This window comes from Onthophagus taurus, chromosome 7 (assembly GCF_036711975.1).
Source record: "Onthophagus taurus isolate NC chromosome 7, IU_Otau_3.0, whole genome shotgun sequence".
Taxonomy (NCBI): Eukaryota; Metazoa; Arthropoda; class Insecta; order Coleoptera; family Scarabaeidae; genus Onthophagus; species Onthophagus taurus.
Window position 1 is genome coordinate 30,391,018 of NC_091972.1, and position 16,251 is coordinate 30,407,268.

General features: G+C 30.0%; 1 protein-coding gene across 2 annotated transcripts in view; it reads left to right on the forward strand.

Annotated features, from left to right (window-relative positions):
- The window catches only part of LOC111418610 (epithelial splicing regulatory protein fusilli), a 123,167-nt gene extending 107,054 nt beyond the window's left edge, over positions 1–16,113 (forward strand). Inside the window, exons 9-11 of one of the 2 annotated variants that reach the window (XM_023051204.2) lie at positions 204–420; positions 7,763–7,980; positions 15,762–16,113. In XM_023051204.2, coding sequence (XP_022906972.1) covers positions 204–420; positions 7,763–7,980; positions 15,762–15,908 — 582 coding nt within the window. In that variant the 3' untranslated portion in view covers positions 15,909–16,113. Of the gene's footprint in view, positions 1–203; positions 1,110–7,762; positions 7,981–15,761 lie in introns of those variants that run through there. The other variant, XM_023051192.2, reaches the window with a different exon arrangement.
- The last annotated feature ends 138 nt before the right edge of the window (positions 16,114–16,251 follow it).

Here is a 16,251-nt window from a genome sequence, read left to right on the forward strand (position 1 = left end):
GCAAAGATCGCATGTTCATTCTTTAAACATTTCTTCCAGGCGGAATTTGGCAAAAAGAAGTTAAACCTCTTTCTAGAGTTTTCTTCTATCTTATTTCTTTCTTTTTTTATTATATTTCTAGTTTCATTAAGATTTGAAAATAGTACAACGAATTCTGATGCACTCCGATGTGTATTTGAAATAATTTTATTTTTTTGTTTTAGGGTCAACCAAGTGGTGAAGCGTTTATTCAAATGGATTCTGAGAAATCGGCTTTTATAACTGCCCAAAGCAAACACCATCGATACATGACATTCGGTAAAAAGCAGCGTTACATCGAAGTGTTTCAGTGTTCTGGCGAGGATATGAATCTCGTGCTGACGGGAGGAATCCCAGCACCCGTTTCACCGGCAAAGGCGGCCCCCGCTCTGCTCAGCCCCGGTATGTTACCCTCGATTGCGTCCCTACCGCCCACTAATAATCCACCGCCACCCCCACCGAGCACCTCCGTCGTCGCCCCGATTTCCCAAAATTACGTACAGGCGTCACACCATCATCATCATCATCCGCCTCCGATGCATTGGGAGAATAACGCTATTATTGCCCAACAACAAGCGCAAATGATCGCGCAACAAAGCCTTTTGGCCAGACAGAATCAAGCTCAGGTTCAAAACGATATTTTACTGATGAATCAAATAGCTCAGCATAATATGGCCGTTTTGAATCAGAACGTTGGTCCGATGTCTCCGAATACAGGTCCGAATCCATTGCAAAATTTAAAACCACCCCCTGTACCCATGGTACCACAGTTATTGCCACAACATCCATTTCTTATATTACCTCCAAGGGTACAACCTTTAACTTTACCGAGAACTCCCGTTGGATATTCTCCGCATTTATTACCCGGTGCCCCACCAGGTTTAGTTCCGGTTGTTCCTCACGTTGCTGTAAAACGCAGTTATGGGGATGCTTTTGCTACAGGAGAGGCTACACCTGCTAAAAGACCCTTTCAGGGACCTCTTCCGGTTTATCCACAATTTTACCCAAATATGTAAAAGAGAAAATCTTTTAAAAACACTAAAAATACTTTAAAAATAGTAATATAATATTTACTATTTGCATTTATTTTCTTTGTTAATGTTTAATATCTTTTTTTTTTTAATAACGTAATTCATTTATATTTTTAAGTACTACTCTAATTTAAACTCCTAAACAAGAACAATTAGCCTTTATTATTAATTATTATTTACTAAAATGAGAATTATATTATTAAATTTTTCTTTTGAAAATTTTACCGTTATAAACATTTACTCTTAAATTTTTATTAATTATTATAAATAATGCAATTTTATTAAATTTTTTCTCTCTAATATAAAAATAATAAAATTAAATTTAGGATCAAATACTTTTGATGATCAAAAATTAATCGTGAAAAAATAATCATAATCTGTATATATTGAGAAAAGCTTTACATTTTATTTGTAAATTTAACTTAACATTTATCATTTCATTGAATTTATGTTAATCTTTGCATTTATTTTATGCAAATTAAAGTCCCAAACCGTCCAAATGTACGCCTGTACGTAATTTCGGGTAAGAAAAAGGTCGTTGATAACGAGCTTTTAAGATGGAGCAACAAATAAAAAAGTCGTTCTCTATGGTGTTGGATTTTTTCGAAAGACTCTTAGTGCCTTAAATTGTAATTGTGATATGTGATACATTCCATCTTTTAGCAAAACAAAAAAAAATGCTATTGTATTTTTGATATAATATATTTTTTTGATATTGTTGTTATCTCGTGTATACAGTGACGGCTCATGTATACAAAGTGTTGTAACAAAAAATGCAAAAGGCCTGCGACTAATAATAATAATTAATTAATTTACATTAATTATTCCTGTTCATCTCGCTCAGAGCGACTTATTTTCTGGGTTTGTCGTGACCATAAAATTTCTTATTTTTGTGTCAAAAGGTTTTTGGCATGGGACACTTATAGATGTTCACAGTTTTTTCGGTAGCTTTATTATTATTATTAATTAATTATGTATAATCGATATTTTTTATATTTACTGGAGACGTTTTTTTTAGTGACTAGATTAATACTGGACGAGTTTGCGCAAAGCTGGTGCTTGGCGCAGGCTTGTTTTATGTTGTGAAAGGTTGTAGGTTTAGTTTAAGCCTTTTTCTGCATTCCCTTTTTGGCTTTCGCTAGATTTGGTGTGTTTTTTTTATTATTTGGAAGCTTGTGCAATTTCGCTTTCACCTACATCATTGTTTCTGTTTTTTTTTATTTGGGTTTTTAGAGGATCGACTTACTCATTATTCTTTTTTGTGATGGGAAATCAAAATTGCGCAAGTTTTAAAGTGAGAAACTAACATTGTTATAGAAGTTTAAAGGTTTTTTTACGTAATCTGGTATTTTTTTGTCATTTTAGGTATCGATTTTTTTCTAATATTTCAATATTAATTTCTTATGACATTATCTCTTTAATAATTTTTATCTGTTTTAATCTATATTTCTATTTAATGCAATGTGTAGATTGTCTCATGGTAAGGTGCTAGTACCAACAAAAGATTTCATGACATTTTTATGAATTATTCTGGGTAATCTAATCATTCTATCTTCTATTAAGATAGTCTAAGTCTATCTAGACAGACTGTTCACATACTTCATGTGAAAAAGCTTTTGTTTTCGGCTTTACTAACTTCTGCAGGTAGTTATCTTCAGGAAAAAGGTATTAATAGTCCATTAAAAATTAATATCGCTTGACGTTCTACCTGAAAATAGCTACATGCCGAAACTAGTACATCCGAAAATTAAAAAATTATTTGAAGTACCGCGAGGGTTTTATGCGTTTAATATTATAAAAAACTGATCAGGGAATTTCCACTACACTGAGTAAGTAAATTTATGTTCAATTTCTTATAAAAAAAACATATTTAAAAAATAATTAGGTACTTCTCTACCTTAAAGTAGAACTGAAACTTTATAGATTCTGATTCGATTGTCAAAATTGGGGTTCAGTAACGAAAATTTTTGAAAACCCGTCTTTTAACCAAATTTAGTTTTGTTCGATTTCTTAAGAAACGCCAATATTATTTAAAAAATCATTATTCCTCTATTTTTAGGAGATGTGAAATGATTTATATCTTAAAATGAACCTGAAACTTTATAGATTCTGATTCGATTGTCAAAATTGGGGTTCAGTAGTGAAAATTTTTGAAAACCTCTCTTTTAACCAAATTTGGTTTTGTTCGATTTCTTAAGAAACGCCAATATTATTTAAAAAATCATTATTCCTCTATTTATAGGAGATGTGAAATGATTTATATCTTAAAATGAACCTGAAACTTTATAGATTCTGATTCGATTGTCAAAATTGGGGTTCAGTAACGAAAATTTATGAAAACCAATCTGTTAACTAAATTTGGTTTTGTTCGATTTCTTAAGAAACGCCAATATTATTTAAAAAATTATTATTTCTCTATTTTTAGGAGATGTGAAATGATTTATATCTTAAAATGAACCTGAAACTTTATAGATTCTGATTCGATTGTCAAAATTGGGGTTCAGTAACGAAAATTTTTGAAAACCAAACTTAACCAAATTTGGTTTTGTTCGATTTCTTAAGAAACGCCAATATTATTTAAAAAATTATTATTTCTCTATTTTTAGGAGATGTGAAATGATTTATATCTTAAAATGAACCTGAAACTTTATAGATTCTGATTCGATTGTCAAAATTGGGGTTCAGTAACGAAAATTTTTGAAAACCAAACTTAACCAAATTTGGTTTTGTTCGATTTCTTAAGAAACGCCAATATTATTTAAAAAATTATTATTCTTCTATTTTTAGGAGATGTGAAATGATTTATATCTTAAAATGAACCTGAAACTTTATAGATTCTGATTTGATTGTCAAAATTGGGGTTCAGTAACGAACATTTTTGAAATCCAATCTTTTAACCAAATTTGGTTTTATTCGATTTCTTAAGAAACGCCAATATTATTTAAAAATCATTACTCCACTATTTTTAGGAGATGTGAAATGATTTATATCTTAAAATGAACCTGAAACTTTATAGATTCTGATTCGATTGTCAAAATTGAGGTTCAGTAACGAAAATTTTTGAAAACCAATTTTTTTAACCAAATTTGGTTTTGCTCGATTTCTTAAGAAACGCCAATATTATTTAAAAAATCATTATTCCACTATTTTTAGCAGATGAGAAATGATTTATATCTTAAAACAAACCTGAAACTTTATAGATTCTCATTCGGTTGACAAAATTAGGATTTAATAACAAAAATTTTCCAATAACAATATTTTAATCAAATTAGGTTATATTCGGTTTCTTAAGAAGAAACAGTTAATACTTAAAAATATACTCTTTGGGATAAGTAAACTAGGATATTACTTTAGACAAAAAGTTTTTACAAGTTGTGTAACAATGTTAGTCGAAATCCCTTTTCTTTCAACGCAGCGATAGTCAGATTATCAAACAAAGATGTTTCCTTGTTGTCAACTTAGTCTAATTCCTGTTGATCTAATTGTAAGTAATTTATTTGAGTAGTTTATCTGCCGGATAAAGTTTATTAACGTTTGTTGACCTAATGACATAATCTTTATTACATGTGAAACCACAGTTAGTTGATAGTGTTGAATATCTAACACAATTACATCTGGACCGACAACAGTAGAAATTCGCGTAATCTGATATGAAACTGCAAGATGTTAATAGGTGACACACCTAATTCATGGCAAGCGATAAATATATTTATAAACATATTTGTAAAACTACACTTTTTATAGATCTTGGAAAATTTGTCTAGAATTTCAAAACTTTCAGACTCTGATATATATTTAACTTTTAATTATTTAATAATACAAGACCAGGAGTGTATAAGCGTTTTCATGCTTTCTTACATCACATTATGTTCCTGCACAGACTCGACATTTGAACCAAATCTCGCCTTGATGGAAAACAACCGTTAAATGCAATTAATTGATATTGAAGTAACTCAAAATGCAGTGACCATAGAGATAGGAACAAAATGTTTATAAAGAAAGCAAGAGCTTATATTAACAATCAATATCTCCCTTTATATTTTTACATATTCGTAATAGCATTTATTGACTTGTACTCTTCCTTTAGTTATGAACCTTACTCATTGAGCTGTTTCATGGTCCATATGTATCGGGTTTTATAATATTAGTTCGATAAAGAAGATTATTTTTGTTAGGTCAACAAATGTATTTCAATTATTAATTGCACTATATTGCACTTGTAGTACAATTAATACAATTTATATTGCAATGAATAAGTGATTAAAATTATAGGGACTCTAAACACGCAGAATAAATGACATGATACATGAAATTATGTAAGTCCACATCATTAGTAAAGCTAAAGTAATAGCACATAGTTTATGAATACGAAAAATGTAATTGCTTCAGTTGATATACCAATAAGATGTGAAAATGTGAAGAGGAATCTCGACCTCGTATAGTTTCGGTAAAAAATCTCATTAACCGCGCACCCCTAAAACGTTCGGCCAGCTTAAATACCACTTCCGAAGAAAGATGGAATAACCTCTCTAATAACCTACAAAACTTTTTGCAATAATAAGCAATAATGTAAGGTATCAAGTACCTGAATGTTTTTAAACACAACGCGTTGTAGATAAGCTTCATCAATCAATTCGCGTACTTGTTAATATCATGGATATTTATGTTTTATTGTTAATTAAATTTGTTTTGCACATTATGGGTACTTAAACATACTCATAATGTGTTCTTATCATTATATTTACTCATGATGCATTCAATTTTTGTAGTTTGTAACCAAATTTTCATGACTCATTGCAATTCTAACCTCTAGTTTAAAATACTATCTTTAAGCACTTTATTGTAGGTAAATGTTTAAAAATCATAACACTTTATGAGTAAATGTAAAGTGCATACCATTCGTTATGAGTACTTTTAGTTCCCATATGTGAAGCGATTCTCAAAACCAATTAAATAATGTTTAAAATAATTTCTCGTCCTTGAAAGAACATATTCATCGTCAGAGAATATGTTTAGAACTTAATTTTCTGGTTAATATAATTTATAATTAACATAATTTGTAAAGATTGATATTTGATACCTACATTTGGGTTTATGGCCCAAAAAATAACTTATGACACATTACCTTGTGATATTTTTTTTAAAATACATTCAAAATCAAAACTATTTTCTGAAACAACACCCTATTTAAAAATTTAGCGGGGTTTCCTCATTATTCAAAAAATACTTTTTTATTAAACGAGACAATTCGTATACATTCTACATAAAATCTTTTTATTATTCAAAAATATAATCCAAATTTGGCAAAACTTCTTCATTAAAGTATACCAGTTTAAGTAAAAATCATCACCTTAAATTACTAAATCTATTTTGTTATTTTTGTTGTTAAATATATCATACAAGTTTTAACTATATCAAGGTTTCATTGTGATTTTTCAAATTTTTATCTATCAAAAACTTTTTGTTTTATATTATATTTATTTATCGATTTACTAAGTTGAATTAGTAGTTCAGGGTGGTGCATGGAATCCTTACTATTAAAAAAAAAACAATTCATTCTCCACGTGTATTTGCAAACACTCCAATTTCTAGCGAAAGTTATCAAAGTGGAGTGAATATTATTTTTTACTGTGGATATTATTCTATCGCAGCTCTTTTTTGTTCTAATATTTACACTTTATTAATAAATGTATGTCACATTAATGCTTTTGGGTTTAATGTTAGAAACTCCTTTTTTTTGCGGACGGTAAACGAAATTCATTGCAATATTTTTATTTTTTATAACATTTTTAAATGAATTTTCAATATTTTTAATTCGCATAAAATAAAATTATGCAATGAGTATCGTTTAAGTTTTACTATGTGGGCTAGTTTTGTTGGTAAAACCTGGGGAGGCGTCAACGTGGTGTCAGCTATACCGTGACTCGGTGAGACGGTAAAAATATACTCTGCTGCATTGTGGTGAGTCTATTTATTACTTATTTTGCATATTTAGAACATTAACATTCATATGAGTACATTATGACAAGGTTTGCATTGTAATTTAGTAATTTAGATGTAGATGTTTATGTTGAGAGTAGTGATTACAAAATTGTTTTGATTATTGCTATACATTAATCCTTGTCGTTTTGTATTATCCCCTATAAAAAGATAATTTTCTCCTCTAATAATAATTTATTTTTAGCGAGTAGTTATCATAGTCCGGAATCATTTCCGCAAATAGATCTGAATCTGAAAGCTTTATGTGTGTGGGTTCGGTGCGCCAAAATAAACTTATTTTTTTATTTTCTTTTTCTCATTCGTGGCCTATTGGAAACTGGAACAAGCGCAAACCCGTTTTAGCCTATGGTTTAAAGTGGCACATTTTTCTACCATTCCATTTTAGAGCATGTATAAAACCATTTTCATATTGTTTTTTAAACGACTCAACTGACTATGAGTTGCGCTTTTTTATCTCTTTTTTGTTACCATTTTTTTTTTGTAAATACACCAGAAAAAAATTAAGTTATAATTACAAATTAAAAACATTAACTATTTTATTATTTGTATTAACTAATTTTAATTTTAAATTTGATGTAAATGTTGGTTTTGTTTATTTTTTGTTGTTGTTCTTATTGTATTTGTTTTGTGCCGTTAATGTTTATATTTTATTTTATTAATTTTAAGTATTTTATCTATGTAAAACGTTTTATTTACTAAATTTTATTGTATAGGTGGAAGTATTATACCAGCACCTTTTCATCCAGGCGCTAATTTTCCTGGGTACGCCCCGGTACAATTGGCAGCACCAGCTTTAGGTCCACGACAATTTTTCCCCCCGCCCATCTTCTATTGGCCTTATCCAAGTCCACCAGTTTCGCCAACAAGTTATTATACGCCAACGATGCCACCACCTGGTGCTATTCCACCACAACAACCTCAACAAGCCATGGTAAGATATACTTTACGTCTTATTTAAAGGAAGTTCGAGTATCTATAATTTATAGTCATGTTTGAAAATTGATTATATCAAAATGAAAGCGTTTTGTAACAAAGAATTACAGCCATAGTTTTCTAAACTAAAAAACTATTTCATCCACAACAACCCTATAGCTATCCATATAAGAGTTTCTAAAGCATCCAAACAAAAGTTCTTCTAGAGGGAGACAAAGACTTTGAGATACTTTCCATTGCAAAAAGGCAACTGCTATTATACAGGGTGATTCATAAGTAATGGGCCAAATTGTAAATGTACGTTCAGGAGGCCAAAATAATAATATTTTCATTAACAATAATGGGTCTTAGTCTGCTCCTTACTGAGATACAGGATGTTAAAGCGAAAAAAATAAAATAGATTTTTGTTAATAGATCAGCTACTTTTCTACATAATGACTCATAGTTGACTTATAGTTTTTGTAAGGGTAAACAATAATGTGTGAGAGGATTTGAGTTAACTCGTAGATGTCGCCACATGCGCCATATGAATTAGATGAAATCAGCTACAAATTTTTTATCGCTCATTATTTTACAACATACTTGTTTAATTTGGATAGCCCCATCATTTCTGTAGAAAAAAGCTATACTTCTTTGATCTTGAAAATATTAACGATTTTCGAGATATTTGAATTTTACTAATTCACTACACTACATTTCACGGTGGTCGACGTAGCATTAATCTGTTAAGACACAAGCATGGCATGGAATGTTGACATTTACCTAACCGTAATTGATAATTGATAACAATATTAAACTGAAACCATAAAAAAATTACGTAATAAAACAATTTATTGTACGCCAGTTAATAAAACGAAATACAACATTAGAACAGACTTGAACTAAGACCACTTACGACAACTGTTATCAAAACCTAAATGTTAATGTTGTGCGAAGTTAAATTAAATTTAAGCTTAATTATGAGCTACTGCAAAAGGTTTTCAACATGACCACTACCAGCATTTATACACGCATTTAACCGTTTGGTTAAGGATTGTCTGACTTTAAAAAATGTAGCAGGATTATTTCGTATTGAATTGGCTGCATCTTGAATTCTATTCCATAACTCGTCTCGTGTATTTATAGTAGGTTCAGCATAGACCATTGATTTCATGTAACCCCACACATAAAAATCAAGTGGATTAAAATCGGGACTGCGAGGTGGCCACTGAAATTCACTACCACGTCCAATCCAACGGTGAGGGAATGTTTCATTCAGATGTTCGCGCATAGCACGTGAAAAATGTGGAGGAGCACCGTCTTGCATGAACCACATATTTCTTCTTAGTTGTAATGGAAGATCTCCCAAGAGCTCCATTTAAATTAGGAGGTAATTCAACTGGGCCCAGTAATGTATTGCCTATTACACCGCACCACACATTTATTTTAAACTCGTGCTGGAAATGTCTATCTTTTTTTAAACGAGGGTTTTCGGTTTCCCAGGCATGACTATTTCGCCAATTAAAAACTCCGCGTCTGGTAAAGGTTGCTTCATCCGTGAAAAGAATGTTATTTAGGAATGTTGGATTATTATTCAATTTTCCTTTTAGCCACTGACAAAATTGAACTCTGATTCGATAATCTGTTGGAAGTAAATTTTGCACAGGTATAAAATGATAGGGATATAAATTTTCCTTGTGTAAAATTCTAGTCACGGATGGTTGGCTTATTCCAGTTGCTGCAGACAATCGACGAGTGCTTATTTCAGAATTTTGCGCAATTCTTACCAAAATTTCATCTTCTTGCTGCGGAGTGATAATCTTAGGACGTCCTGTATGATATTTTGGACGAAATGAACCTGTTTCACCCAATCGATTATAAATATTTTGAAATATCTTCCGGTTTGGCTGCCTTCTGTAAGGGTACATTTCACGATATTTTCTGGATGCTGCTTGCCCAGAAAAACGTTCTTGTGCGTAAACGCATAACATGTCTCTCATTTCTTCGTTTGAAAAGTGATTATGTCTCGGCATTTTGATTTATGTTAGGACAAGAATGAATCAGTTTACTTAACAATAAAATGTTTTAAACTATTCATTAAACGTAAAAGCTCATTGACGTTTCATAATTCATATGGCGCATGTGGCGACATCTACGAGTTAACTCAAATCCTCTCACACATTATTGTTTACCCTTACAAAAACTATAAGTCAACTATGAGTCATTATGTAGAAAAGTAGCTGATCTATTAACAAAAATCTATTTTATTTTTTTCGCTTTAACATCCTGTATCTCAGTAAGGAGCAGACTAAGACCCATTATTGTTAATGAAAATATTATTATTTTGGCCTCCTGAACGTACATTTACAATTTGGCCCATTACTTATGAATCACCCTGTATAAATATAATAATTTATTCGCGTATATAGCTTGGTAAATCTACTGAGCTTTTCTCTATTATATTTTACACTATCCCATTCATAGTCACATTCATACAGTTCATCTAATTTTTCGTGTTCACTATTGCAGATCAACAAACTTCAAGATGTTCTTGATCGATGTTATAGTAATCTTTCCGTGATTACCGATACATCTTCTATTTAAAAGATATGCACCTACTTGTATAATACAAGCTTTGGTGAAAAGCTCTACTGCCATAGAGTATCACTATAGAAATTTTAAATTTGGTGTACACACAGCAATATTTTGTCCGTCAAAAAACATTATAGGATGAAACACTCTTTTATGTATTGAAGCGTATAGTCATAGTTATATTTAACAACTCGAAACCAAAAACAACAATAAAGGAGAAGATCACATTCTGTGCAACGATCAGATATGGCGAATTTCGATATGAAGAAGCAAAATTAATCGGGTCGCTGTTCTATGTATTCGCTCTAATATTACGTACAGCTTAGCAAATCTATCTTGACCAGTCAGTTTCTTTAGATATAGCGCTCGTCAAAATTTTAGTACTCTAACATTAATGTTTATGGTCATGTAAGGTTTGAATTCAAAAATTCATAAGTCTAAAATTTGAAGATTTGAAAAAAATCATCTTCAAAATATTAAATACTAAATAAATTTACTTTAAATTGCTTTTTATTTCATAACAATATCTTAATTCGTTCTTGAGATGTATATTTTTTACTATTGATAGTTCATATTTATTACAATCAAACATGCAGAGTTGAGTTTAAAAAATCATAACAACTATGATTATGGAAAATAAGAAAATTATTTATAGCGAATTAAATCTTTATTAAATTTGCTTTACACTGCTTTTTATTCCATAATGATAACTCGATTAGTTTTTGAAATACATGGAGATATGATGTTCAAAATGTTGAACAATGAATAAATTTGCTTTAAATTGCTTTTAATTTTATGATGATATCGTTATTAGTTTTTGAGATACGTAAATGTTTAAGATTATATAAGATTATGTACAAAATCTTAACACCGAAATTTGCATATTGCAAGATATGACTTTCGAAATATTAAACACTAAATAAATTTGCTTTAAATTGCTTTTTATTTCATAACGATATCTCGATTAGTTCTTGAGATACGTAAAAATTAATTATCCTAAGATTTATGTTTAAGATTTAAAGATTGCAAGAAATGATCTTCAAAATATTAAACACTAAATAAATTTGCTTTTTGCATTAAATTGCTTCTTATTTCATAACGATATCTCAATTAGTTCTTGAGATACGTAAAGATTAATAATCCTAATATGATTATGCAAGGTTGCGTTCAAAAAACCACAACTCCGAAATTTGAAGATTGCAAAAAATAATCTTCAAAATATTAAATTAATTTCCTTTAAATTGCTTTTTATTCCATAACGATATCTCAATTTGTTCTTGAAATACGTAAAGATTAATTATCTTTGCATTTATTTTTAAGATTATGTAAGGTTGCATTCAAAAAATTATAACTCCGAAATTTGAAGATTCCAAGAAATGATCTCCAATTATTGAATACTAAATAAATTTGCTTTACATCGCATTTTAGTGTATGATGATATCTCAATTAGTTCTTGAGATACGTAAAGGTTAATTATCCTTATATTTGTGTCTAAGATTATGCAAGACTGCTTTGAGAAAATCACAAGACTGATATTTGAAGATTGCAAGAAATGATCTTCAAAATATTAAACACTAAATAAATTTGCTTTAAGTTGCTTCTTATTTCATAACGAAATCTCAATTAGTTCTTGAGATACGTAAAGATTAATTATCCTAATATTTGTCTCTAAAGATTATGCAAAGTTACGTTCAAAAAACCACAACACCGATATTTGAAGATTGCAAGAAATGATCTTCAAAATATTAAACAATAAATAAATTTGCTTTAAATTGCTTCTTATTTCATAACGATATCTCAATTACTTCTTGAGATACGTAAAGATTAATAATCCTAATATGATTATGCAAAGTTGCGTTCAAAAAACAACAACTTCGAAATTTGAAGATTGCAAGAAATGATCTTTAAAATATTAAATACTAAATAAATTTGCTTTAATTTGCTTTTTATTTCATAACGATATCTTAATTAGTTCTTGAGATACGTAAAGATTAATTATTCTTACATTTATGTTTAAGATTATGTAAGGTTCCATTCAAAAAATTATAACTCTGAAAGTTGAAGATTCCAAGAAATGATCTCCAATTATTGAATACTAAATAAATTTGCTTTACATCGCATTTCATTGTATGATGATATCTGAATTAGTTCTTGAGATACGTAAAGATTAATTATCCTAATATTTGTGTCTAAGATTATGCAAGGTTGCGTTCAAAAAATCACAACACTTATATTTGAAGATAGCAAAAAATGATCTTCAAAATAGTAAATACTAAGTAAATTTGCTTAAAATGTTTCACCCGTAAATCTCCATTCGCGTTGACATACGATTGTTTGAATTCATAAAATCTAAAACAATCATATATGTTTAGTTGAGTCTAAAAAATTGTAACAGCGAAATTTATGAAGAATAAGATATCATTTTGTGGTACCTACATTTGATATTCAATAAATATGCTTCATAATCTTTAGTGTTTCATTATTCATATTTTCAAATATGCCGAGTTGCGGAAGTAATAATAACTATGTTTATGGCAATTAAGAAATGTTTCGCAAATAACATATCAAATATTTTATATCTTGTGAAGTCACCGAAATTTACAATCGAGACTACACTTTGATAATGTAGACTGATCTTGATCTTTTCTAATATGTTATCGTTACAGAGAAAATGATAACGAGAAGAACAAAGTTATAACAGAGAAAAGAACTTCGTAATTACCGCCGAACGTTTATTACGGCGCGTTTGATCTTCACCGTCCAAGATAGATTTATCAAGCTGTATGTACGTTTCAAATCAAGCAGACGTCTTTCAGGCGGCACTTCCGTGATTAACGGTTAAAATATCGAGAATAAAAATAAAAGCATGAGAGGAAGCTATTGTATTGTTCTTCACTGTTTTACTATAAATTAATTTAGATGAAAGAGGAGAATATTCTCCTAAGAATATTCTCGAGAACGAAGTTCTCCGAGGTAATTTTCTCATTGTGCATGGAGGCTCCCTCTGTCGGTCCTGACAAAACTCGGACGGTTCGGGAATCCCACAGACGTGAATGAACGTGTTTAGGTTTGTGGGTTTATTATTCTGTGAAATATAGCATGGCAGATGAGGTAATAATGGACGGTAAAATCAAAGTTGTGATAAAACCGAAGAGTAACGTGTGGAACTATTTTGTGTGGAAGAAAGTTAATGGAAAAATAATGAACATTTGTAAGTTTGCCCTTCTGATTATATAAAAAATGCAGAAATATATAGAAAACTAACTAGCAGCTATGAATATTGAAATTATTTTCTGATATTTTAATTATCTACTTTAATTATCTGATAATTATCAACATCAGAAGTTAGACCCTCATCGAGTTCCACACTCCATGGTTTATTAATGTTTCATCAAAAGTTGAACAAGAGAAGCTAGATCAACTATTTGCTATTTGCTAGGGCTGTTTATGCTACAGGTACTCCCTTTGCCATTGTTGCAAATAATTACTGGCAATCATTTTTCTAACATTTCAGACCATCTTTCAAAATGCCTACACGTTATTTATTATCAAATAAATTACTGGACTCCAAGCATGAAAATGTTGATGCAAACAATAAAATGAAAATTGGAGAAGCGAATGCTCTTACTTTACAGTGGGATGGTTGGAGCAACCAAAGGAACGAATCCATACTTAACTTCATTATTACTACACCAAACACTGTGTTTTATAAAACTTTTCCAACAAATATTTGTCGACATACCACAGAATATATTGCTGAAAAAATTGATGAAATTTTGAGAGAAGTTGGTACTGAAAAATTTTTTGCTATAGGAACCGACAATGCCAGTGCAATGGTTAAAGCAAGAAATATACTTCATGGAAAGTACACACATATTTCTGTTTATGGATGCATTGCTCATACGCAAAATTTGTTAAAATAATGAAAACCATGTCTACTATTATGGAAGATATTAAGTCTGTCATCAAAGAAATTTTATTGGCTACTTTCAAGAAAATGCAAACTGAAAAAATTTATACCAAAGCAGCCATTTCCTTAAAATTACCTGTGAAAACACGATGGGGATCAATTATTCATAGTTTAAAAAGTCTTCTTGATACGAAATATGCATTAAAAACATTTGCAGTTTGTGAAACAGTTGAAGATATACTCAGTTAACGTGTGTTTTTTGGGTAAAAGTTTCAGACTTTTATCACCTAATAAACTCTATTGTTAAATACATAACCTAACTGGAAGAAGATAAACCAAGGTTTAGCCAAGTAGCTGAATGCTTTTGAATAAGTTGTTTCTTCGAACCCTTTGCTTAACCAAGAGATAAGGGAAGTAAAAAACTGTTTCTAGTTAAGAGAAAGCAAATGGGCAATAAAGTCCATGTTGCTGCAAATATTCTAGATCCAAATTTTAATGGAATTCATCTTAATAGAGAAGAACAAATACAAGGAACAGAGTTTATAGACAATATGGGTACTGTAACAAGCCCACGTGAGTCTGCAGAGGTAATGGCAGAATTAGCCCTTTATCGATCCACAGAAGGGTTATTGGGAAAACCATATGTTTTAAAATCCGCGGAAAAACCATATCCCGTTGGATGTTGTCAAGATACTAAGTATGCCTACGTCGAGTGCAGCAACAGAAAGAAGCTTCAGCACCTACAGCTTTATTCACATTGCGAAACGAAATCGGCTTACGGCTGACCGAGCTGGTAAAATAACTTTCATTGCATATAATTTAAAGTTATTAAATTCTGCCACCAATGTGGAGGTTAATGATGGCAATGAAGACATTTCTGAATGCAGTGATTTGGAAACTTTGCCAGAGCTGTCTGAAAATTAATTAAATTCGAACTGATAATTGTTTAATTTTTCTTAGAATAATACTTGCTTTTTTGTTGTTTATTTTTTACGCCAAATATATTCTAAGCATCATAAATAAGTCCTCTATAGGAATTAATCCCATAAATATGAACCATGCCACATTATATGAGCTGTATTTATATTTAAAAGGTTGTTCTCAAAATCGAGAATATTCTCCTATTTTTTTTTGAAAATTTTCCATCTCTAATTAAAACTAGATGCAATTATATTCTTATTTGTTCAAATAATTTGCTTTGTGATTTATAACATAACAAAAAATTATTGATACTCATTTACTTTGTACAAAAAACATCCACAAACTGATTATCAATTTTTAACTAATCAATTTTTTAGATTCCTCCAGATTGTATTCCAATTCAACCAATGGGTGGGCCGATTCCAACAATCGACGGAAGATTTCTCCATGATACATTTACAAGAGCTGAACATGAGAAACAAAGAGCAAACTTCGGTAATCAATACGTCGAATTATTGATTTAGAAAAAAGAATCGAAAAATTATAAGATTAAAAAGTTGATATTTCCAAAAATTCTTAAAAAAATCAAATAATCGAAATCGTTATTAGTGATTATTATTTAGCTATATATCTTTTTAATTTCGATTTATGTTTTTTAAATTATAACTTATCGACGTGTCTCATATCAAATTAAAAAATAAAACTACGACAACTTAATTTAAATAGTAGAATAAATAATTTCCGAAAAAGAAATATTAAAGAGAAGTAGTTAGACCATTAAAGATTTATATAATAAATAATATATATTTTATAATTGTTAAACGCATTAAATTTTATATAAAAAACGCCTTATAATATAAAAATATA